This window comes from Chiloscyllium plagiosum, unplaced genomic scaffold, assembly GCF_037043375.1.
Source record: "Chiloscyllium plagiosum isolate Xiang-an unplaced genomic scaffold, Cpla_swu_hap1 HiC_scaffold_13, whole genome shotgun sequence".
In the NCBI taxonomy this organism is placed as follows: domain Eukaryota; kingdom Metazoa; phylum Chordata; class Chondrichthyes; order Orectolobiformes; family Hemiscylliidae; genus Chiloscyllium; species Chiloscyllium plagiosum.
In genome coordinates, this window is record NW_028270151.1 from 80,296,952 (window position 1) to 80,320,320 (window position 23,369).

The 23,369-nt window shown below is 47.4% G+C and overlaps 1 protein-coding gene across 2 annotated transcripts in view; it reads left to right on the forward strand.

Annotated features, from left to right (window-relative positions):
- sned1 (sushi, nidogen and EGF-like domains 1) overlaps nucleotides 1–23,369 on the forward strand; it is a 167,787-nt gene that overhangs the window by 87,043 nt on the left and 57,375 nt on the right. The window contains exons 7-11 of one of the 2 annotated variants that reach the window (XM_043701803.2): nucleotides 2,666–2,779; nucleotides 11,990–12,103; nucleotides 13,497–13,610; nucleotides 14,987–15,121; nucleotides 16,490–16,600. In XM_043701803.2, coding sequence (XP_043557738.2) covers nucleotides 2,666–2,779; nucleotides 11,990–12,103; nucleotides 13,497–13,610; nucleotides 14,987–15,121; nucleotides 16,490–16,600 — 588 coding nt within the window. The remainder of the gene's footprint in view (nucleotides 1–2,665; nucleotides 2,780–11,989; nucleotides 12,104–13,496; nucleotides 13,611–14,986; nucleotides 15,122–16,489; nucleotides 16,601–23,369) is intronic. The other variant, XM_043701804.2, reaches the window with a different exon arrangement.

A 23,369-nucleotide genomic window follows, 5' to 3' on the forward strand; every position in this document is an offset into this window, starting at 1 on the left:
TTTCACAACATCCTTCCTAAAGCAGGGAGACCAGAATTGAACGCTGTATTCCAAAAGTGGACTAACCAGTGTCCTGTACAGCTGCAACATGACCTTCCAACTCCTAGACTCAATGCTCTGACCAATAAAGGAAAGCATACCAAATGCCTTTTCACTATCCTATCTACCTGTGACTCCACTTTCAAGGAGCTATGAACCTGCACTCCAAGGTCTCTTTGTTCAGCAGCACTCCCCAGGACCTTACCATTAAATGTATAAGTCCTGCTCTGATTTGCCTTTCCAAAATGCAGCACCTCACATTTATCTGAATTAATCCATCTTCCACTCTTCGGCCTATTCGCCCATCTGACCAAGGTCACATTATACTCTGAGTCTCATATAGCCTCATTCTATCCTTTCTGTGGCATATTTACAGGTGAAATCCACATCGCTGTCTTTTTAACTTTCTGGTGGATCTAATTCAATCATTTCATGAAGCGTTGTTCCATGAACAGCAAGTTCATCTGGGACAGTGGTGACAGTGACCTGTCTTCACCAATTCCACACACCCATCACCTTTGTTTACATCGGCCAATCTTTGTGTAAACCTTTATCAGCCTTGCAACCTCTACCTTCAACTCTCTAAAGGAAGGATCTGGTTTACCTGTGCACAGTAGTGCTAGTGGGCGGCACGGTGGCACAGTGGTTAGCACTGCTGCCTCACAGCGCCAGAGACCCGGGTTCAATTCCCGACTCAGGCGACCGACTGTGTGGAGTTTGCACATTCTCCATCGTGTCTGCGTGGGTTTCCTCTGGGTGCTCCGGTTTCCTCCCACAGTCCAAAGATGTGCACGTCAGGTGAATTGGCCATGCTAAATTGCCCGTAGTGTTAGGTAAAGGGGTAAATGTACGGGAATGGGTGGGTTATGCTTCGGCGGGTCGGTGTGGACTTGTTGGACCGAAGGGCCTGTTTCCACACTGTAAGTAATCTTATCTAATCTAAACCTCCATCCCACCTTCACCCCACCACTGATGGTCACTGTTGTTAGTCAACTTTACCAGACACACTAGAGTTAGTTCTGTAAAGCTCTCTGCCTCAGTACCTTCCTTTTCTTTCAAAACTTAATTAAATTCCATCACTTTGATTACACCTTTGATCAGCCCTTCCTCTTTTTACATGGTGCCCTTCTGTGAATAGTGTAGATAGGAAAGGGACTTAGGGGCATATTTTTGCACTTTATAGGAGCTATCTAAATTAAATCTGTTTTCGTGGAGAATGCTGACTTTTACTTACCCGGTTCCCCACTCGATGGACGGTGTACAGAAATAGATATTGAGAATAAGTGGGGGAAGCCCCGCCCCTCCAACTGCCACCAGGACAGAACCCCACTGGTCCTCACCTACCACCCCACCAATCTCCATGTACAGCGCATCATCCGCCGTCACTTCCGCCACCTCCAAACAGACCCCACCACCAAGGATATATTTCCCTCCCCTCCCCTCCCCTATCAGCTTTCCGTAGAGACCACTCCCTCCACGACTCCCTTGTCAGATCCACCCCCCCCACCGACCCAACCTCCACTCCCGGCACCTTCCCTTGCAACCGCAGGAGGTGCAACACTTGCGCCCACACCTCCCCCCTCACTTCTCTCCAAGGCCCCAAAGGAAACTTCCATATCCGCCACAGATTCACCTGCACCTCCACCCACATCATCTACTGCATCCGCTGCAGCCGGTGTGGCCTCCTCTATATTGGGGAGACAGGCCGCCTACTTGCGGAGCGATTCAGAGAGCACCTCTGGGCCACCCGGACGAACCAACCCAACCACCCTGTAGCACAGCATTTCAACTCCCCCTCCCACTCCACCGAGGATATGCAGGTCATTGGACTCATCCACCGCCAAACCACAACAACGCGACGGTCGGAGGAGGAGCGTCTTATCTTCCAACTGGGAACCCTCCAACCACAGGGGATGAACTTGGACTTCACCAGTTTCTTCATCCCCCCTCCCCCCACCTTGTCTCAGCCGAATCCCTCCAGCCCGGCACCGCCTTCCTGACCTGCAGTCTTCTTCTTGACCTCTCCGCCTCCATCCTACTCCGACCTATCACCCTCACCTTGACCTCTTTCCACCTATCACATTTCCAACGCCCCTCCTCCAAGTCCCTCCTCCCTACCTTTTATCTTCTCCTGCTAAACACTCTCTGCTCATTCCTGAAGAAGGGCCTGTGCCCGAAACGTCGAATCTCCTGTACCCTGGATGCTGCCTGACCTGCTGTGCTGTTCCAGCAATAAAGTTTCAACCTATTTGTTGTTTGTTCTGTTGAGGCCTTGCTTCAGTCTTTCACCTCTTGGCCTCCCCCTCCACTGTCAGACCTCTCTTTGCTGCTTTGAAAGGCAGGCTGCTAGACTGTCCATTAAGGTGATGAACTGAAACACTGACTCCAATTTCCTCCTCCCTGTTTGTACATGGATGGAACATGGTGGTGATGAGGAATTTAGTCTGTGGATGGCAGTAGAACAGATTAATAGCACCACATAGCCCCATCCCAGCACCAAAAACAAATTTAATTTTTAATTTAGTTGTGCGATTGCGAAGTTTGAATTCTCCTGCCTGAGGTTGAAGATTGTTCCCAGAAGTGTGTATATCTCTTGTCCCTGTTTCCTCTCGTTCCTCCCACTCAGATATCAATGACTGTGTATTGAATGAATGCCAGAATGGAGCCACGTGTATTGATGGGATTGATAGCTACCACTGTGAATGCTCGGTTGGGTTTATTGGAAAACACTGCGAAATTGGTGAGTATTGTTGGGTGACTCCGGCGACAAGGGTCAGAGGGTATCACTGAGGGCAGGGGTCACAGATTATCACTGAGGACAGGGGGTCACAGAGTATCACTGAGGACAGAGGTCATGGAGTATCACTGATGGCAGGGGTCACCTGGTTACACTGATGGCAGGGGTCACGGAGTATCACTGAGGACAGGGGTCACGGAGTATCACTGAGGACAGGGGTCACGGAGTATCACTGAGGACAAGGGTGACAGAGTATCACTGAGGACAGGGGTCACGGAGTATCACTGAGGGCGCGGTCACGGAGTATCACTGAGGACAGGGGTCACGGAGTATCACGGAGGACAGGGGTCACGGAGTATCACGGAGGACAGGGGCGACGGAGTATCACGGAGGACAGGGGTCATGGAGTATCACGGAGGACAGGGGTCACGGAGTATCACGGAGGACAGGGGCGACGGAACATCACGGAGGACAGGGGTCACGGAGTATCACGGAGGACAGGGGCGACGGAGTATCATGGAGTATCACGGAGGACAGGAGCGATGGAGTATCACGGAGGACAGGGGTCACGGAGTATCACTGAGGGCAGGGGTGACGGAGTGTCACTGAGGGCAGGGGTCATGGAGTATCACTTAGGACAGGGGTCACGGAGTATCACTGAGGGCAGGGGTCACAGAGTATCACTGAGGACAGGGGTCACGGTGTATCACGGAGGACAGGGGTCACAGAGTAACACTGATGGCAGGGGTCACGGAGTATCACTGAGGACAGGGGGTCACAGAGTATCACTGAGGACAGGGGTCATGGAGTATCACTGATGGCAGGGGTCACCTGGTAACACTGATGGCAGGGGTCACGGAGTATCACTGAGGACAGGGGTCACGGAGCATCACTGAGGACAAGGGTGACAGAGTATCACTGAGGACAGGGGTCACAGAGTATCACTGAGGGCGGGGTCATGGAGTATCACTGAGGACAGGGGTCACGGAGTATCACGGAGGACAGGGGTCACGGAGTATCACTGAGGACAGGGGTCACGGAGTATCACTGAGGACAAGGGTGACAGAGTATCACTGAGGACAAGGGTGGCAGAGTATCACTGAGGACAGGGGTCACGGAGTATCATTGAGGGCGGGGTCACGGAGTATCACGGAGGACAGGGGTCACGGAGTATCACGGAGGACAGGGGCGACGGAGTATCACGGAGGACAGGGGTCACGGAGTATCACGGAGGACAGGGGTCACGGAGTATCACTGAGGACAGGGGTCACGGAGTATCATTGAGGGCGGGGTCACGGAGTATCACGGAGGACAGGGGTGACGGAGTATCACGGAGGACAGGGGCGACGGAGTATCACGGAGGACAGGGGTCATGGAGTATCACGGAGGACAGGGGTCACGGAGTATCACGGAGGACAGGGGCGACGGAGTATCACGGAGGACAGGGGTCACGGAGTATCACTGAGGACAGGGGTCACGGAGTATCACTGAGGACAGGGGTCACGGAGTATCACTGAGGACAGGGGTCACGGAGTATCATTGAGGGCGGGGTCACGGAGTATCACGGAGGACAGGGGTGACGGAGTATCACGGAGGACAGGGGCGACGGAGTATCACGGAGGACAGGGGTCACGGAGTATCACTGAGGACAGGGGCGACGGAGTATCACGGAGGACAGGGGTCACGAAGTATCACGGAGGACAGGAGCGATGGAGTATCACGGAGGACAGGGGTCACGGAGTATCACTGAGGGCAGGGGTCACGGAGTATCACTGAGGACAGGGGTCACGGAGTGTCACTGAGGGCAGGGGTCACAGAGTATCACTGAGGACAGGGGTCACGAAGTATCACTGAGGGCGGGGTCACGGAGTATCACTGAGGGCTGGGGTCACAGATTATCACTGAGGACAGGGGTCACGGAGTAACACTGATGGCAGGGGTCACGGAGTATCACTGAGGGCAGGAGTCACGGAGTATCACTGAGGACAGGGGTCACGGTGTATCACTGATGGTAGGGGTGACGGAATATCACTGAGGGCAGGGTTCACGGAGTGTCACTGAGGGCAGGGGTCACGGAGTATCACTGAGGACAGGGATGATGAAGTAATGCTGACGACAGGGGTCACAGAGTAACATTGAGAACAGAGGTCACGGAGTAACACTGAGGGCAGGGGTCACGGATTATCACTGAGGACAGGGATGATAAAGTAATACTGAGGGCAGGGGTCACAGAGTAACATTGAGGACAGGGGTCACAGAGTAACACTGAGGACAGGGTCACAGATTAACACTGAGAACAGGGGTCACGGAGTAACAATGAGTAACACAATTAAAAACTTTCCCTCAGAGAGTGAAAGGAGAAGTTACCGAGGGAAGATATTTAATTGGGATAAGGAAATTATGACGATATCAGACAGGAGTTGGGAAGTACAGACTGGGTGCAATTGTTCCACAGAAAGGGCACAACAGACATATGGAGACTATTTAAGAAGCAGTTGTTGCAAATGATGCACAAATTTGTTCCTCTGAGACAGGCAAAAAAGGGGTAAGATAAAGGAACCTTTGATGACGAGAACAGAGGAGCTTCTCGTCAGAAGGAAGAAGGCAGCTTATGTAAGGTGGAGGAAGCAAGGATCTAACACAGTTTTACAGGATTATAGGCTAGCCAGAAAGGAGATCAGACTGAGGAGAGCCAGGAGGGGACATGAAAAAGGCTTGGCAAGAAGGATTAGGGAGAACCCAAAGGCATTTTACTCATACGTGAGGAATAAGAGAATGATCAAGGAAAAGGTAGGGCCAATCAGGGATAGCGTAGGGAACTTGTGCATGGAGTCTGTGCAGATAGGGGAAGCACTAAATGAGATTTTTCCTTCGGTTTTCACCAAGGAAAGGGAACTTGTTGTAAATGAAAACTTAGAGGAGCTGGGATACAATCTTGACCAGATCAAGATTGATGAAGTTGATGTGCTAGAGATTTTGAAAAACATTAAGATTGATAAGTCCCTAGGGCCAGACCAGATTTATCCTAGGCTGCTCCGGGAAGTGAGAAAGGAGGTTACTAAGCCGCTGGCGAGGATATTTGCCTCCTCACTCTGCACAGGAGTCATACCGGAGGATTGGAAGGAGGCGAATGTTGTTCCTCTTTTCAAGAAGGGTAATAGGGAAATCCCTGGCAATTACATCTGTGGTCAGCAAAGGTTTGGAAAGAATTCTGAGGGATAGGATTTAAGACTGTTTGGTAAAGCATAGTGTGATTAAAGGCAGTCAGTGTGGCTTTGTGAGGGGCAGGTCATGCCTCACAAATCTTATTGAGTTCTTTGAGGAGGTGTCAAGACAGGTCGATGACAGTCGAGCAGTGGATGCAGTGTATATGGACTTCAGCAAAGCATTTGGTAGGGTTCCCCATTCATAAAGTCAGGAAGTATGGGATACAGGGAGAATTGGCTGGTTGACAGAAGGCAGAGAGTGGGTGTAGATGGAAAGTATTCTGCCAGGAGGTCAGTGTTGAGTGGGGTCCCGCAGGGCTCTGTTCTTGGGCCTCTGCTCTTTGTAGCTTTTATAAATGACTTGGATGAGGAGGTTGAGGGGTGGGTTAGTAAATTTGCAGATGACACTAAATTTGGAAGTGTCGTCGATAATATAGAGGGCTACTGCAGGCCCAGCGTGACATAGACAGGATGCAGAGCTGGGCTGAGACTTGGCAGATGGAGTTTAACCTGGATAAATGCGATGTGATGCATTTTGGAAGGTTGAACTCGAATGCTGAATATAGGATTAAAGACAGGGTTCTTGGCAGTGTGGAGGAACAGAGGAATCTGGGTTTGCAAGTACATAGATCCCTCAAAGTTGCCAGGTAAGTGGATAGGGTTGTTAAGAAAGCATATGGTGTTTTGGCTTTCATTAACAGGGGGATCGAGTTTCAGAGCCACGAGGTTTTGCTGCAGCTCTACACGTCCCTGGTGAAACCACACTTGGAATATTGTGTCCAATTCTAGTCGCCCTACTATAGGAAAGATAGAGGCTTTGGACAGGGTGCAAAGAAGGTTTACCAGGATTCTGCCTGGACTGGAGGGCTTGCCTTATGAAGAAAGGTTGAATAAGCTCGGACTTTTCTCTCTGGAGAGAAGGAGGAAGAGAGGAGACCTGATCGAGGTGTACAAGATAATGAGAGGAATAGATAGAGTCAATAGCCAGAGACTTTTCCCCAGGGTAGGATTGACTGGTACGAGAAGTCATAGTTTGAAGATATTAGGAGGAAGTTATAAAGGAGATGTCAGAGTAGGTTCTTTATGCAGAGAGTTGTGAATGCATGGAATGCATTGCCAGAGGCGGTGGTGGAAGCAGAGTCATTAGGGACATTTAAGCGACTGCTGGACATGCACATGGATAGCAGTGAGTTGAGGGGTGTGTAGATTAAGTTATATCTTTGACATTAGGATTAAATCTCGGCACAACATCGTGGGCCAAATGGCCTGTTCTGTGCTGCACTTTTCTATGTTCCATGGTCTATGAGGACAGGGTCACGGAGTAACATTGACAACACAGGTCTCGGAGTAACACTGAGGACAGGGGTCACGGAGTAACGATGGCCTCTGTATTTTCAAATGCGGGGAGTTACATACTGAAGCTTAACTGTTGGCCGAGAGAGGGTTCTCAGTGTGGGCCTGTGTTACAAAATAATACCAGGCAGTGGTTTACAAAGGAATATTGTGAAGGGTCACAGCTGGAGAGTAATGCTCAGCAGGTGTAAAAATATTGCAGAGTAACATTAATCCGGGGTTGGAATATAATTTTGGAGAAGACTTTCCGAATTGTAGTTTGCCAGCCCCAGTGATGTCCCAGGATGGCACTGTGGGACTTGTGAGCGTTGAGACATTCGGGGTAACTGTTTAGCTCAGACTGCCTTCTGAGAGTTGCAAGGCTGCTGTAACTCCTCATGTTTGCCGCTGGATATGGCAATCTCTAAGCTGCCGTTTCTGCTGAAAGAAAAGATATTCTGAAAACGTCACCCGTTGTCACAGAAACCCTAACTTCCCCCAGCGCTCAATTCCTTTTCTTCGACCGCACTCTCTCATCCCTGTCAAGAAATTAAGACCTTCTAGGAGAAAGTGAGGACTGCAGATGCTGGAGATCGGGGCTGAAAATGTGCCGCTGGAAAAGCGCAGCAGGTCAGGCAGCATCCAAGGAGCAGGAGGATCGACGTTTCGGGCATGAGCCCTTCTTCCTTTCCTGAAGAAGGGCTCATGCCCGAAACGTCGATTCTCCTGCCTCTTGGATGCTGCCTGACCTGCTGCGCTTTTCCAGCAAGAAATTAAGATCGCCCTGCTCCCCGATACCTTCCTGTTCAGCAGCTTCCTACTACAGCTCATCAGCCAACTCCACCCACTTTTGATTTGATTTGATTTATTTATTGTCACATATAACTTGTCACAAAATACAGTGAAAAGTGTTGCACAGTTTTGCCATTCTCCGGCATCACCTTAAAAAAAATACAGAAAAATCAACCAAAACATAGAATATGCAGGTGGAAAAGTAAAGAAACAGTGTTCAGCTTCACAGTCCTTCTTGTTAAGTGTTCTGCCATTGGACTGATGGCCAGGCATCAGTCCCCTTTGCTACCATTACTAGAACGAAGGTTACCACTCTTCGACGCCATCTTACCCCCAACGACACCCCTGTCACTATCAGTCCTTGTTGGAACTCACCAATGCAGATGCCACCGATGCTGTCAGGTACCACGCTGGCCTAAATTGGACCCCGCTGCCGCTGCCGTGAGTCTGCTTCGGGCCCACCTTGCTGGTGCATCTGTTGCTGCTGAGTCTCCCACTGGACCCAAACTCGCCTCCGCTTTCACCATGAGTCCACACTGGGCTCACTCACTGCCGAGATGCCATGGCTGCCACCCCGAACTCTTCAACAAGAGGTAAGTAAGAGAAAAGAGAAGAGAAAGGAAAAAGAGAAGAGAAGAGAGACGAAAAGTAAAGTGTATGGAGTGTATGAACCCCAGGCTCAGGAGTCCTACTCTACCGCCATCTTAGCAGAACATGCCGCCACTCACTTGACATTTCTGGTAGTCCACAAACTTTCACTCTGGGATCACATAGGGCATCTCTGCAGGAGCTCCTGAGGGTCGCATCCCAAGCCCAACCATCTTCAGCTGCTTCACCAATGACCTTCACTCCATCATAAGGTCAGAAGTGGATTTGCCGACGATTGCACAATCTTCAGCACTGTTTGTGACCCCTCAGATACTGAGGCAGTCTGTGTCCAGGTTTGGGCTGACAAATGGCAAGTAATATTCACACCGTACAAGTCACAATCAATGGTCATCTCCAACAAAAGAGAATCTAACCATCGCAGCTTGACATTCAATGGTATTACAGTCACTGAATCCCCATGACCAGTATCCTCGGAGTCATCATTGACCCGAAACAGAACTGGACCAGTCATACACGTACTCTGGTGACAAGAGCAGATCAGAGTTCGGAATGCTGCAGTGACTAACTCACCTCCTGTATCCCAATGTCTGTCCACCATCTACAAGGCACAAGTTAGGAGTGTGATGGAATACTCCCCATTTGCCTGGGCGAGTGCAGCTCCAGAAACATCCCAGACCCTTGACGCCGTTCAGGACAAAGCAGCCCACTTTACTGAGAGCCCATCAACCACCTTCAGCATTGACTCCCTTTACCAGTGACTCACAGTGGCAGCAGGGTGTGCGGTCGACTAGAAACGTTGCCGTAAATCACTAAGATGCCTGCAACAGCATTTTCCATACTCAGGCTGTAACAGCTAGAAGGACAAGGACAGCAGGAATACAAACACCTGCAAGTTCCCCTCCAATATCACTGTTCCTTCAGTGTCACTGGGTTGAAGACCAGGAGACCCCCCCCCCCCCCACCACCTGAACAGCTTATGGGTGAACCCACAATATCTCGATGATGGCGGTGGAGTAACAGAGCAACGTGCGGGCTCCTGCTCAGGACTCGGCTGCTCTGTCTGCTTTTTCTTTTCTTTTCCTTTTCTTCACTCACTACTTTTTTTTTTAGCTTAATCTCCAGGTCGTTCAGGTTAACACGAATCGGCTACAATGCCAAATTGTGGACGCACTTTGAATAACAGGAGCTTCCTACCGAACAGCGGTACAGCGATCTTGCACAGCATGATTTTCCACAGCTTGAGGTTACAGAGGAACCCAACTGCCGTGTTATAGCAGAACTTAGCTTTTCGGGGGTGGGGGCAGGTGCAGGTTTGTGCGGCGTGGAGCAGATCGAGCCAGCATGGAGGGCAAAGCCAACCTGGTGCCAAAGGAGATCCCCGTTTTCGATGGCAGTCATTCTGAGTGGCGGTGAGAGAGGGGACATGCAGCCCGGGGAGGCTGGCGGTGAGAGAGGGGACATGCAGCCCGGGGAGGCTGGCAGTGAGAGAGGGGACATGCAGCCTGGGGAGGCTGGCAGTGAGAGAGGGAGTAGGCAGAACCAGGGAGACTGGCGGTGAGAGAGGGAGTAGGCAGCACTGGGGCAGCTGGCGGTAAGAGAGGGGACATGCAGCCCGGGGAGGCTGGCGGTGAGAGAGGGGACATGCAGCCCGGGGAGACTGGTGGTGAGAGAGGGGACATGCAGCCCAGGGAGGCTGGGGGTGAGAGAGGGGACATGCAGCCCAGGGGAGGCTGGTGGTGAGAGAGGGGACATGCAGCCCGGGGAGGCTGGCGGTGAGAGAGGGGACATGCAGCCCGGGGAGGCTGGCGGTGAGAGAGGGGACATGCAGCCCGGGGAGACTGGTGGTGAGAGAGGGGACATGCAGCCCAGGGAGGCTGGGGGTGAGAGAGGGGACATGCAGCCCAGGGAGGCTGGCGGTGAGAGAGGGGACATGCAGCCCAGGGGAGGCTGGTGGTGAGAGAGGGGACATGCAGCCCAGGGAGGCTGGCGGTGAGAGAGGGGACATGCAGCCCAGGGGAGGCTGGTGGTGAGAGAGGGGACATGCAGCCCGGGGAGGCTGGCGGTGAGAGAGGGGACATGCAGCCCAGGGGAGGCTGGCGGTGAGAGAGGGGACATGCAGCCCAGGGAGGCTGGCGGTGAGAGAGGGGACATGCAACCTGGGGAGGCTGGCGGTGAGAGAGGGAGTGGGAGTAGGCCTGGGGCACTGATGGGTTCAAGGTCAAGCCTGAAGCGAGGGAGGTATGACCCTTGTGACGAATGTGAGGTCAGCATGGCCAGACTCTTCCAGACTGTGGTGTTGAACTATTAACTGAGTTTTGTTGCTTCTCTATATTTTATTAACATTTAACTTTGTAACAGTTTAGTCTGCTTTATACCAAGATTCTGTATCTGGATACCTTGTGTAGCCAAGGTGGCGCCGTAAGTGGCGACTTGTAAACTTTTCACTGTGCTGACATGAATACATGTGACAATCAAGCTAATTCAGTTCAATACACCCCAGCATCATGCAATAGTTCAAGGTAGCAGCTCTTCACCACCACCTCAAGAGCAATCAGAGACAGGTGATAAGCCCTGGCTCAGCCAGCGATACGCAAGTCATGTGAACAAATAAAAAGAGTCTGAATTATTAAAAAAGGGTCGTTTCAGGAAAACGTTTGGGAAGCACTGGTTTGGGAAGATGAGATTATGTCAGAGTAATTTCCGTTACCCAGATCCGAGCTGAGATTGCTCATCGAGTAGTATTGATGCAGGTCAGAGTAACAGATAAACGGATCACAAGTGTTCCATTTAACACTAAGACGTTTCAGTGATGAAGGGCTCCGGCCTGAAACGTCGATTTTCCTGCTCCTCGGATGCTGCCTGACCTGCTGTGCTTTTCCAGCACCACTCTAATCTTGACTAAGATGTTTCAGTCTATTTCAGACTGAAAGTGAAATTGGCTACAACAATGTTTCCCAGTTGGTGGAATGTGTCCCAAAGGCTATCTAGATAGTTTCAAAAATAATCATTAAGCGTTCTGAAAAAAATGAGATTAGAATTAAGATATTAGCAGTTTATGTTTATTTTATGTACAAGCTACTTAATCGGCAATAGGTGAAAGTGTGGACAGTCCAGACAGTGACTTGCCTGAGAAGGTTTGGGGGTCTGCAGGTAAAACCAGAGTTTTTGACAAAATGGTTGGTGGCAGGTGACATGCAAACAAAGGTTGAGACCCACTCAACATTTTGCAACGAGATGTTACCAGTTTGACTGCTGTCCTGTCTTCCGGTTACAGCTGACTCCTTATGTAACACCAGAAAGTGTCTGAATGGTGGTGCTTGTGAGGCAGACAATGGAACTGCAGTGTGTATCTGTCAGAAGGGCTACACTGGGGAGAACTGTGAAAATGGTGAGTTCCTCGCCTTCTCTCCTCAGACAATTTCTATCTTTTCAAGTCACTATCTTTTCAAGTCACCATTTCTCTTTCTCTCTGGATTAAGGAAGAAGGGACGTGCTTACATTTTTATCGGGCCTTTCATGATCTCCAAACCTTCCATTCTTTTCGCATCCAGTCAAGAGTTTCCATAGTTTAGTCAATGCTTTATGTAGGAAACATGATAGCTCATGGCTGCACAGCAAGATCCCTCATGAAGCAATGTGCCCTTATATGATTGAGAAATACTGCCAAGATTAATGAGGACAACTTTCCTGCTTGTCTTTATACTGACTGTTGGAAAACTTTATGTCCACGTGAGAGGCAGATACAACTTCAGTTCAACATCCGATCTGGCGCCTCCTACAGTACAGTATCCCTCAGTGCCGCACAGGGATGTCAACCTCAAGTATCTGAAATGGAATTTGTTCCTACAGCCGTCAGGACTCCATGATGAGAGTACTACCACTGACCCCTAGCTGACAGTTGTCTGTTTGATCTCCCTCTTCTACTCTCCCTGTTATTAGCTCTGTCCCACACACAATGCCTCCCTGTGCCTCCACATTTCTGTCCTTCACTTGGATTTTACTCTCCCCTTCAATCTGTGTGTGTCTCTGCACTCAGTTGTCATAAAATTGGAGACAGCTCTCAACAATCCTTGGCAATGACCAGGCAGAGCAGATCTCTTCCCCTCTGTACCTGCCCTGGGAGAGTTTGAGGGTCAGCGTTAGGGTCACAGACATTTCTCTGCAGAAACCTATTCCTTTTTGGGGATGACCACACCTTCCATTGGCCAAGGTGATACAACCAGTGCATTTCATAAATCACGGTACCTCAGTGGTTAGCACTGCTGCCTCACAGCGCCAGGGGCCTGGGTTCCATTCCAGCCTCGGGTGATTGTGTCGAGTTTGCACATTCTCCCCGTGTCTGCATGGGTTTCTTCCCACAGTCCAAAGATGTGCAGGTTAGTTGGATTGCCCATGCTAAATTGCCCATAATGTTCAGGGATTTGTAGGTTAGGTGCATTAGTCAGGAGTAAATATAGGGTAGGGGGACTGGGTCTGGGTGGATTACTCTTTGGATGGTTGGTGTGGACTTGTTGCGCCAAATGGCCTGTTTCCACACTGTAGGGATTCTATGAGGTGGACTGGTGAGAGTCTCTCTCTCTCTCTCTCTCTAAGTTGACTCAACTTGTCCCAGGGCACTCTAAGACATTTCTCTTGCTGGTGGATGTCATAATATCACCTACAATGCTGAGTACAGTGCAGAGTAATTTGTGATAACTATGTGTTGTTCAGGAGTAGTTTTAGTGTGAGAGGATCTCACTATTGAGTGTTAGGTCATAACAATGCTGTTTCCTTTATGATAGAGACTAACATCTGTGACTCCAACCCGTGCTTGAATGGAGGGGAGTGCATCGACCTGGTCAGTAATTACACATGTCTGTGCCCTTCGGCATACGCAGGAAAGCACTGTGAGACAGGTAAGAGGAGACCTCTGGTAGCAATGTGGCATTCATTGTAGCATTATGGGGGCTCTGGTAGCTGGGTCTCGGATGGGCATCATGTTTGGAGTGGATTTGGCTTGCCACTAAACAGCCACCCCTCGGGTCTGGTGGCAGGTCTAACAACACTGGGGACTTTGGCAGGACAACAGTGTCATGGTGTTTGTCTGGGAATCCTTTTCACACTTGCATGAAGACCTGTTTGCACACCTGCTGTGTCTTGACAGAAAGGAGTCACTTGTGCTTGACGAGTGCTACTGAATAAACCAGAACTGTTCCATGTGTTCAGGCCATCGTGCACGCAGCTGCAGAAAGACAGTCCAAGTCATTAAGCTGCATGTTCATTCACTCTGATTAGTGTCAGCGCTGGCCAAGCCTTGGATGCCTGTGTGGAGTTTGCACATTCTCCCCGTGTCTGCGTGGATTTCCTCCGGGTGCTCCGGTTTCCTCCCACTCCAAAGATGTGTAGGTCAGGCGAATTGGCCGTGCTAAATTGTCCATAGTGTTAGGTGCATTAGTCACAGGGAAATGGGTCTGGGTGGGTTACTCTTCGGAGGGTCGGTGTGGACTGGTCGGGCCAAAGGGCCTGTTTCCACATTGTAGGGAATCTAATCTAATCGAATTTAAGTTAATGTAACTGTTGACTCTGACTAAACCCCATCGGTCTCCTGTCTTATGCATTTCGTGTGTAGCTGCAAGGCAGATTTTGGATATGTCTGCAGCATATGATCCAGAGACCAAATCGTTAAGGGTGGATTAGGACAGTCAAGAATAAGGAGTGTCCAGTGGGTCAGTAGGTAGTTGATCATCTGAAGAGGCTCCTGGTGGCTGTCATTACCACCCATACCATTCTCAACTCCCTGGAAACAGACCATTGAAGCTCAGCCTCTGTCTGTCAATCTTCATTCATGGGTAGTGTCTCTAAGCAAACAGCTGCTCTCCTAACACAAGAAATAGCAGGTTTAGACCATCTAACCAACTGAGCCTGCTCTGCCTTTCTCTGCAGTTCCTTTCTCTGTAGCTTCCTTCCTACCTGTCAATTATCACTCCGTTACTCCTCTTAAGAGTAGGTAACAGACACTATGTATATTGCACTGGATAGCAGCACTTGTATATGTTAAAGAGAATGATTTATATTGCAGACAGTAGCTGATGTTGTGTAATTGATACAGTATAAAAACTGCACAGATGTTCCTGTGTATTTATGGCTGTCTGTGATACTGGATGAATTGTACTCGTTTATGAGGCTTGGTTTTGCCATGTCCACTGAAGAAAACCAGTTGGAACAATACAGCTGGATTTGGTCCTAATTGGAAGATTCCGTTCCATGACATTTCTTGATGCTTTTACCAAAGGTGGGCCCACTGTCATCCCAAGTGTCTGTCGGCCAAGTCCATGTCAGAACGGGGGCAAATGCAAAGAGAATGATGACGACGATGGCTACCTCTGTGACTGCCCTGAAGGATTTACCGGCCGTAACTGTGAGAATGGTACGTGTGAGCGTTTTACTGTCCTCAAATGTACTGTGAGAAGTCTGGGCTGGACTTCAGTAGATCTGTATTTTCAGCTGTTCACACAGCTGAGAGTATCAGCTGTTCTCAATGGATTTATGTTAAGCAACCCTATGAATCTGCAATTGGACCCAACTGCTGTATAGAAAAAGCAATAGTGCAACTTTAATCAGCGGGTGGGAATCTGAATATGTTTTTCAATCAACTCTGAAGTCAGGAAGAGCTGGCCTGTCTCCTTTGTCTTATTTGAATGCTGTATTGTACATTTTGCTGAGACTAACAGCATGGGTGCAGCTCTAAGAAGGCAATGATTCCAGATAGTGGAGGCAACGGGGTCAAACCCTCCCCGTGCATGGACAATATCACCATCTTAGCTCAAATCCAGTAGGGACTCACTGACTGGGGGCCATGTGTCAGGGAGACATAGTGGCTCAGTGGTTAGCACTGCTGCCTCATAGCAGCAGGGACCTGGGTTCGATCCCACCTTCAGGCAACTGTCTGTGCAGAGTTTGCACATTCTCCCTGTGTCTGCGTGGGTTTCCTTTGGGTGCTCTGGTTTCCTCCCCACAGTCCAACGATGTGCAGGTTAGATGGATTGGCCATGGGGAATTCAGGGTGACAGTGATTGGGTGGGACACTCTTCAAAGGGTTGGTGTGAACTTGATGGACTGAATGGCAGTGCCACTGGGAGAGGTGAGCGCTGCTGAGGCAGTACAGTGACTGGGAGGGCACCTTCAAATGGAGGTGTATATTAAAATTAAACAAACAATAATAAGAGGGAAAGCCATCGGACCCCTTGGAGAGGGTGTGGAAATCCCTCAGTGTTGATTGTTGGAGCTACCCTTGTTGCCTGCTCAACCCTCTTCGGGTCTTGGAACCTCTTGGTCTAGCAACCACACTGTCTGCTGCAAAGAGCCCATCTCCTCCTCTGAGCGCACCTCATCCTCCGTAGCCAGCAAGAGGCAGCTTCCCCATTGGGGTTAAAATCCAAACAGCCAGAAGTCCAACTCCCCCCTAATGGAGGCCAGTCAAACACACATTCCACTGTTGGGTTGGAATTGCCCAACAGTAGAAATGCATCTGTCCTTATGCTGCTCTTTGTTATTTTCCTAGTCCCCTCACTCCAACAAAAAAAAAAGCAGATGAGAAATTCAGTTCTTGCTGTTCATTCCGTGATGCGAAGGATGGGTGTGGCCAATTCACTGGGGAACTGATTGTGTCACCTGACTCTTGAGGACACTTTGCACGAATCAAAAAAACACCGTTTCACCAGAAGTCGATCAGGCCACGGTCTGCACTTAGCATCCTGCACTGTTACTTAAAGGATTTGTCTTCCTTTGCCAACAGAGGTGCTCCAGCCCTGCAATGCCCACCATCAATGCCCACATGGCGCTTCCTGCACTGAATATGGAGGGACCTACCGTTGTATCTGCCCCCAAGGACCCAGTGGGAAAGATTGTGAGTTGTGTATTCATCCATTTCACACTTGGAAACATGGAGAAATGCACCCAGACATTAGTCTGTAATAAACCACAGGGTCAGAGAGGAGCAACAAACGGTTGGGTTAATCTCAGTTGTATTGAGACGGGACGCTGGGGTGAGATGTTAATGAGTAGCAGTGTGAGGCGCTGGATTGGTGTCAGCAGACATGAGATAAATCACAGTTCATTTCCACACTCGTGACCTCTACCACCTTGAACAATGGGGACACCAAGCATAAGTGACTACCCCTCCAAGCCACACACCATACTGACTGGGAACTGTAGTGTTGTGCCTTCACTGTCACTGGGTCACACTCCAAAAGCTCACTCACTAACAGCACTTTGGGTGCAGTGACATCCCAAGTGATTGAACAAGGCCAGTAATCACCTCATCAAGCGCAATTAGGGATGAGGAAAAATGCTAGTCTTTCCAGTGTTGTTCATTTACCTATAAATCACCACATTAGTCTGGTGTAGAGACTGTTTGGCCCATCGTGCCTACTATCTGAAAGTACTGAGTGCTATTTACTTAGTGCCATTCTCCTACTTCCTCCCCATGATTGTGCACATTCTTCCTTTTCAATTACCAATCTAATTCACTGTTGAATGCCTCATTTGGACCTGCGTCACTACACTGTCAGGCAGAGCAAACTAACCACTCACTGTACAAAAAGGTTTTGTTCTCATATTGACTTTGCATCTTTTTGCTAATTGCTTTAATCCGGTGGAGTCTGGGTTCGAACATGTTCAGAAGTGAGAACATTTTCTCCCTACTTACTCCATTCAGACCCCACATAATTTGAATACCTCAGTCATATCTTATATAAACCCTCTCTTTTTAAAGGAAAACTAGGATAACGTCTCCAAAGTGAAGTGTCTCATCCCTGCAGCCATTTTCATACAATCATAGAGTCGTACGGCATGGAAACAGACCCTTCAGTCCAACCAGTCCATGCCAAACTTAATCTCAAGCGAAACTAGTCCCATTTATCCATTTCTGGCCCATATCCCTCCAAACCTTTCCTATCCAAATGGTATAATTGTACTCCTAACCACCACTTCCCCGCGAAGATCACTCCACATTCTCTGTGTAAAAACATTTGCTGCTTGTGTATTTAAAAGTCTTTCTCCTTTCTCCTTAAAAATGTGTCCCATGTCTTGAAATTCCCCATCCCAGAGAAAAGACAACTATTATTAACTCTATCCATGCCCCTCATTGTTTTATAAACTTCTTTATAACTCAAACCTTACATACCCAACAACATCCTGGTAAATCTCTTCTGAACCCTCATGATGCTCCCCTGCACTTGACCATTGTCTTCACATCCTTCCGAAAGTGCGGTGCTGAGACTGGACTTAATGTTCCAGCTGATTCCGGACTAGTGTTTTATACAAATTAAAGGTTACTTTCTTGCCTGTGCCTCAATAAATAAAGTCAAGGGTCTGTATGCTTTATTAACTGCTCTTTCTACATGTCTATCAACTTCAATGACTTCATGACATATGTACCTGGGATGCTTTGATCCTACATCTCCTTTGAAGCTGTACTTTTTCTTATATCATAGAACATAGAAAAGTACAGCACAGAACAGCCCCTTCGGCCCACGTTGTTGTGCCGAGGATTATTTTAAATCTAAAATAAAATAGCCTAACCTACGCACCCTTCAATTCACTGCTGTCCATGTGTATGTCTAGCAGTCGCTTAAATGTCCCTAATGACTCAGCTTCCACCACCACTGCTGGCAATGCATTCCATACATTCACAACTCTCTTATCGTCAATCCTTATTCTTCCTACCTTGAATTGCTCCACATCCACTTTCTTCTGTCCAGCCATTCCATTAGGTTGTCCACGCCCTTTGGAAGTTTTAAGCAATCCTTCTCATGTTTCACATTGCTCACAAGAATGGATAAGCTGTGTCAAATATTGAAATTGTGTGCACCAGGGTTTAGGTCATTAAAATATAACAGGAGAAGCAGGAATCCAGTGGGGAAGTGCATTACATATGTTCCCCGAGGCCAAAAATCATTCCTGCTCTCTACTGTCTTCCTGTTGCTGACTTAATGAAATGGGCTTAGTAAGTGACCTCATTGAAAAGGCACACATAGGTAGTAATCATAATATGATTGAATTTCATATTCGATTTGAGGGAGAGAAGAGTGGATTGAGGACTAGTGTCTTAAATAAAGGCAATTACAAGGGCTTGAGAACAGAGCTGACTCGATTGAACTGGGAAACGAGGTAAAGGGATAGGATGGTAGAGATTCAATGGCAGATAGTTAAGCAGATGTTTCAGAATACCCAGAATTAAAGTGAGAAAGGAAGATTTTAGGAAAGGGAAGCACCACCCAGGTTAACTTAAGGATGTTAAAAATAGCATTAAACAAAGAAAAAGCATATAATTCCATGAAGATAAGTGGCAGATCAGAAGAGTGGGCAGAATATGCAGAACAGCAAAGAATTATGAAAAGATGAATGAGGAGGGAGTAATTACAGTATGAGTGAAAACTAGCTGAAAATATATAACCAGATTGTAAGAGCTTCTATAGACATTTAAAAAGAAAAAAGAATGCATGAAATGAGCATTGGCCTTTTGGAAACGGAGACTGAAAAACTAATAATGGAAAATAAGGGCACCTTTTTATTCTAGAGGATATAAACAAAATCCCAGAAATAATTGTGAATCAGAACCTGAAAGAGTTTAGGAGCATCCAATAGTTACAATCATTGGGGAAAGAGTATTGAGAAATTTATTAGAGCTCAAATCTGACAAATCTCCTGGTGCAGAGGAACTTCAAAGTTGGATATTAGAAGAGGTGGCTGCTGAGATAGTGGATGAATTAATGTAAAGTTTCCAACATTTCCTAGATTCTGGAAAAATCTCATCAGATTAGAAAATTGTGAATGTGACTTCTCTAGTCAAGAAAAGAGAGAGACAGAAAAGAAGAAATGTACATGCTAATTAACCTAACATCTGTCACAGGGAAATTGCTAGAATCTATTATTAAGGGGTTAATAGTAGGACACTTAGAAGATCTTAAGGTATCAGGCAAAGTCACCATGGTTTGGTGAAAGGTAAATCATATTCAACTAATTTACTAGCATTCATAGAGAAAGTGAGAAGCAAAATAAATACAGGGAACCAGCGAATGTACTATATTTGGAGTTTAGAACAATGAAAGGTGATATTATTGAACCATATAAGATTGTGTGGAGATTTGATTGTGTGGAAAAGATGTTTTCCCTTGTGGGAGAGAATAGAACTAGGGAACACACTCTGAAAATAAGAGCTCTCCAACTTAAGACTGAAATACAGGGAAACATTTTCTCTTGGAAGCTTGTGAATCTTCTGAAATGAAAATAGCATCTGTGAAGGAAATCAGAGTTAACATTCTGGATTCAGTGACACTTTCTCAGAATTTTCAGAATCTCTTCAGCAGAGAGTGGTGGAAGTAGGGTCATTAACTATTTTTAAGGCAGATTGTTGACTAGTGACGGAGTCAAAGGTTATCGGGGTAGGGAGAAGGGTGGAATCTCTAGTTCACATATCTAACTAACTTTAGGTTTAAACCAAAGCAGCTTTTTGATAAGCTTGTGAAAAAACAACATACAGCATAGAGATTCTAATGAATTGTCACCAGCAGTAATAGTTCCTTCTTTTCTGAATATTATTTTGTCTGAGTGCAGTTGAGTGATGAGCAGCCCAGTGCTGCCTCAGCCTGGTTCCAATTCTTTCTCATGTCTGGACTGAGACATTCCACACCATGGAGTGACACCATGCTGTCTCAATTGTGGGATTGCAGATCAGTGAATTGTTTACGGGACGGGGATCCAGTTCATGGGAGGAATATGGAACAACAGAGGGATTATGTAACATAGCAAGGCAGATTTATTCTAAATCATAAACACAGAAAATACTGGAGAAACTCAACAAATCAGACAGCATCTATGGAGAGAGAAAATATGCTACCATTTTGAGCTCAACCTGACCTTCCTTCTCTCATGTTGGTCCCCACAGCAACGTCCACAGACCCAGTCTGGTAGCCATGTCCTTTAGGACTCAAACAGCTTGGTCCCCAGTGATGCCTCCAAACCACTCTTGGTGTTGGACATTGAAGTCCCCTCTGTGATCCCTTCAAGTGGGTCTCTCCATGAAGAGTACTGATTCATCAGCGAGGAGTGGGGCAGGGGAAGGCTAGGGATCCGACTGAGTGGCAGTCCAGAGTCGACCACGTTGCAATGATCTGGGATCACATGTATGTAAGGCTGGGTAAGGGTGGCAGATTTCCTTTATTTAAAGAACAATTTTTTCAGTTTCTCCTCCCTTCCGTTTCATGATTGACAGCTATTTCTTGAATGTTACTTTTATCCTTCATTGTGAAGACTGATGCAAAATACCTGTTAAATTTATTTGTCATCTCTTTATTCTCTCACTATCCCTTTATTCTCAATTTCTATTAGATGACCTCCACTCACTTTATCAATTTTTTTACTTCTTAAGTATCTATCACAACTCTCATTATCTGTTTCCAGTTAGTTTTCTATTGTACTGTGATGTTTTTCTTAATAATCTTTTCATTTTCCTTTGCTTTTTTTTGTCTGATCTGCCATCTATCTTTTTAGCAAGTAAATGCTTTTTCTTTAAGTTGAGTACTACCTTTAACATTTGTGGCTAACCACGGATGTTGTGTCCTCACTTTTGGAATTTCTATGTCTTATTAGAATGTATCTATTCTGTGTGTTCTAAAATATTTCCTTAAATGTCTGCCACTGCCTCCCTATTAATCAATCTCCTAAACTAATTTGCCAGTTCACTTTGGTTAGCTCTGCTTTCATGGCCTTGTAACAACCACATATTTGCACCGTCACTCAGACTACCTTTGACTCCTGTGACATTGCTCTTCTTGACTGCGCTTCTGTCTCCACTGTTCTGCGGTTGGATCGTTCATTCCTGCCTTTGTTACTTCTAAACTTGACTATTCCAATTCAATCATGACAGATCTCCCACATTCTACCTGCTGTATACTTAAATGGTCTGATATCTTGCACTATATCGCAGTCCACTAACTTACATTGGCTCCTGGTAAATCAACACCATGATTTTAAAGGTATCATCTATGTTTTGAGCACCCTCCATGCACTTGGCCTGTCCAATCTCTGTAATCTCCTGCAGTCCCACAACCCTCTGGGATATCCATACTCCGCTTATAATGGTCTTCGGAGCATTTGCAATTTGAAATGCGCCATCATTGGCGGCCCTGCCTTCAGCTATCTAGCCTTAGAATTCCCGCCTCAGGCGACTGACTGTGTGGAGTTTGCACGTTCTCCCCGTGTCTGCGTGGGTTTCCTCCGGGTGCTCCGGTTTCCTCCCACAGTCCAAAGATGTGCAGGTCAGGTGAATTGGCCATGCTAAATTGCCCGTAGTGTTAGGTAAGGGGTAAATATAGGGGTATGGGTGGGTTGCGCTTCGGTGGGTCGGTGTGGACTTGTTTGGCCGAAGGGCCTGTTTCCACACTGTAAGTAATCTAATCTAATCTAATCTAATCTAATCTAATTCCTTCCGTGCACTTCTCTAACTCACTTCCCTCTCTCACCTCACTTCTTAAAACTTACTTCCAAGCTTTTATTTTGTCTCCCTAATGTAACTTGATTTCTAGTGCACTGTGCCACACTAATGTCAAATGCTGTAGGGTGTTCTATTGCATTAAAGGTGCCACTTAAATGCAACCTGTTGTTATTGGCCTCCAGCCATTACTTCAGGAGAAGATGGGGAGAAACTCCAGAAAAGGCAACCACAGCTACATGGGGTCTCTGAGAAAGCGGATGGAATTCTCTGGTTTTTAAATCAGCAGATTAAGTGGAGTGTAACCTAGGAGGAGATGCTTCTAAGTTCCAACTTTTTGAAAAGTACAGATTCTTGTATTCAAGACAGTAAGCGGGGGAGATGGGTAATGGAGCAGTGTCACCGGGGCGGGGGGAGAAATAGATATTGCCCATCACAACATTAAGCAGTCTGAGTGGAAAATGGATGTATCAAAACTTGACTACCATCACAAACGTATAGCAACAGAAAAAGTTAGGAGGTCTCAATAATTTTATTGCATTATAATAAGTAATACGTTTGGAGACTCCTGAAAACGCTACAGTAGGAATTCACATAACACTGCCAGTATATCCCCCTGGTGGTAATGCAGAGCATCACATTACAAATTGTCAATGCTACCAGCTTCTCAACTCACAACGCTGCAACTTGAATGGAAATTTGCCGCTTGATCTGCGAGAAATGCATACAGTGCCTTTCATGACCTCAGCTATTCCAAAGCACAGCACAACCACTGAGGTACTTTTGAAGGTAAACAGTGTTGTCATGTAGGAAAAGCCACACACATGCACACAACAAGCTCCCACAAGCAACAGCATGATAATAACAAGATGATAATATCTTATTATTATTAAGCTGGTTGAAGGATAAATACTAAGCAGGCAACACCGCAGCTCTTCTTTGGCATTCGATCTTATACTCATGTAAAAGGTAAAGTTGCCATAGTTTTACCAAACCATTGGGGTTGCTCATTCAATAGGGAGTGATGACTGGTGGTTGTTTAGCCTGAGGGTCACCATGTCTCAGCGGGGGGGAGGGGTTGAGTAGGCAATCCTTCATGGTAACCTCAGCCAGTGTGGGAATTGAACCTACATGATTGGTGTCACTCTGCATCACAAACCAGCCACCAAACCAACTGAGAGAA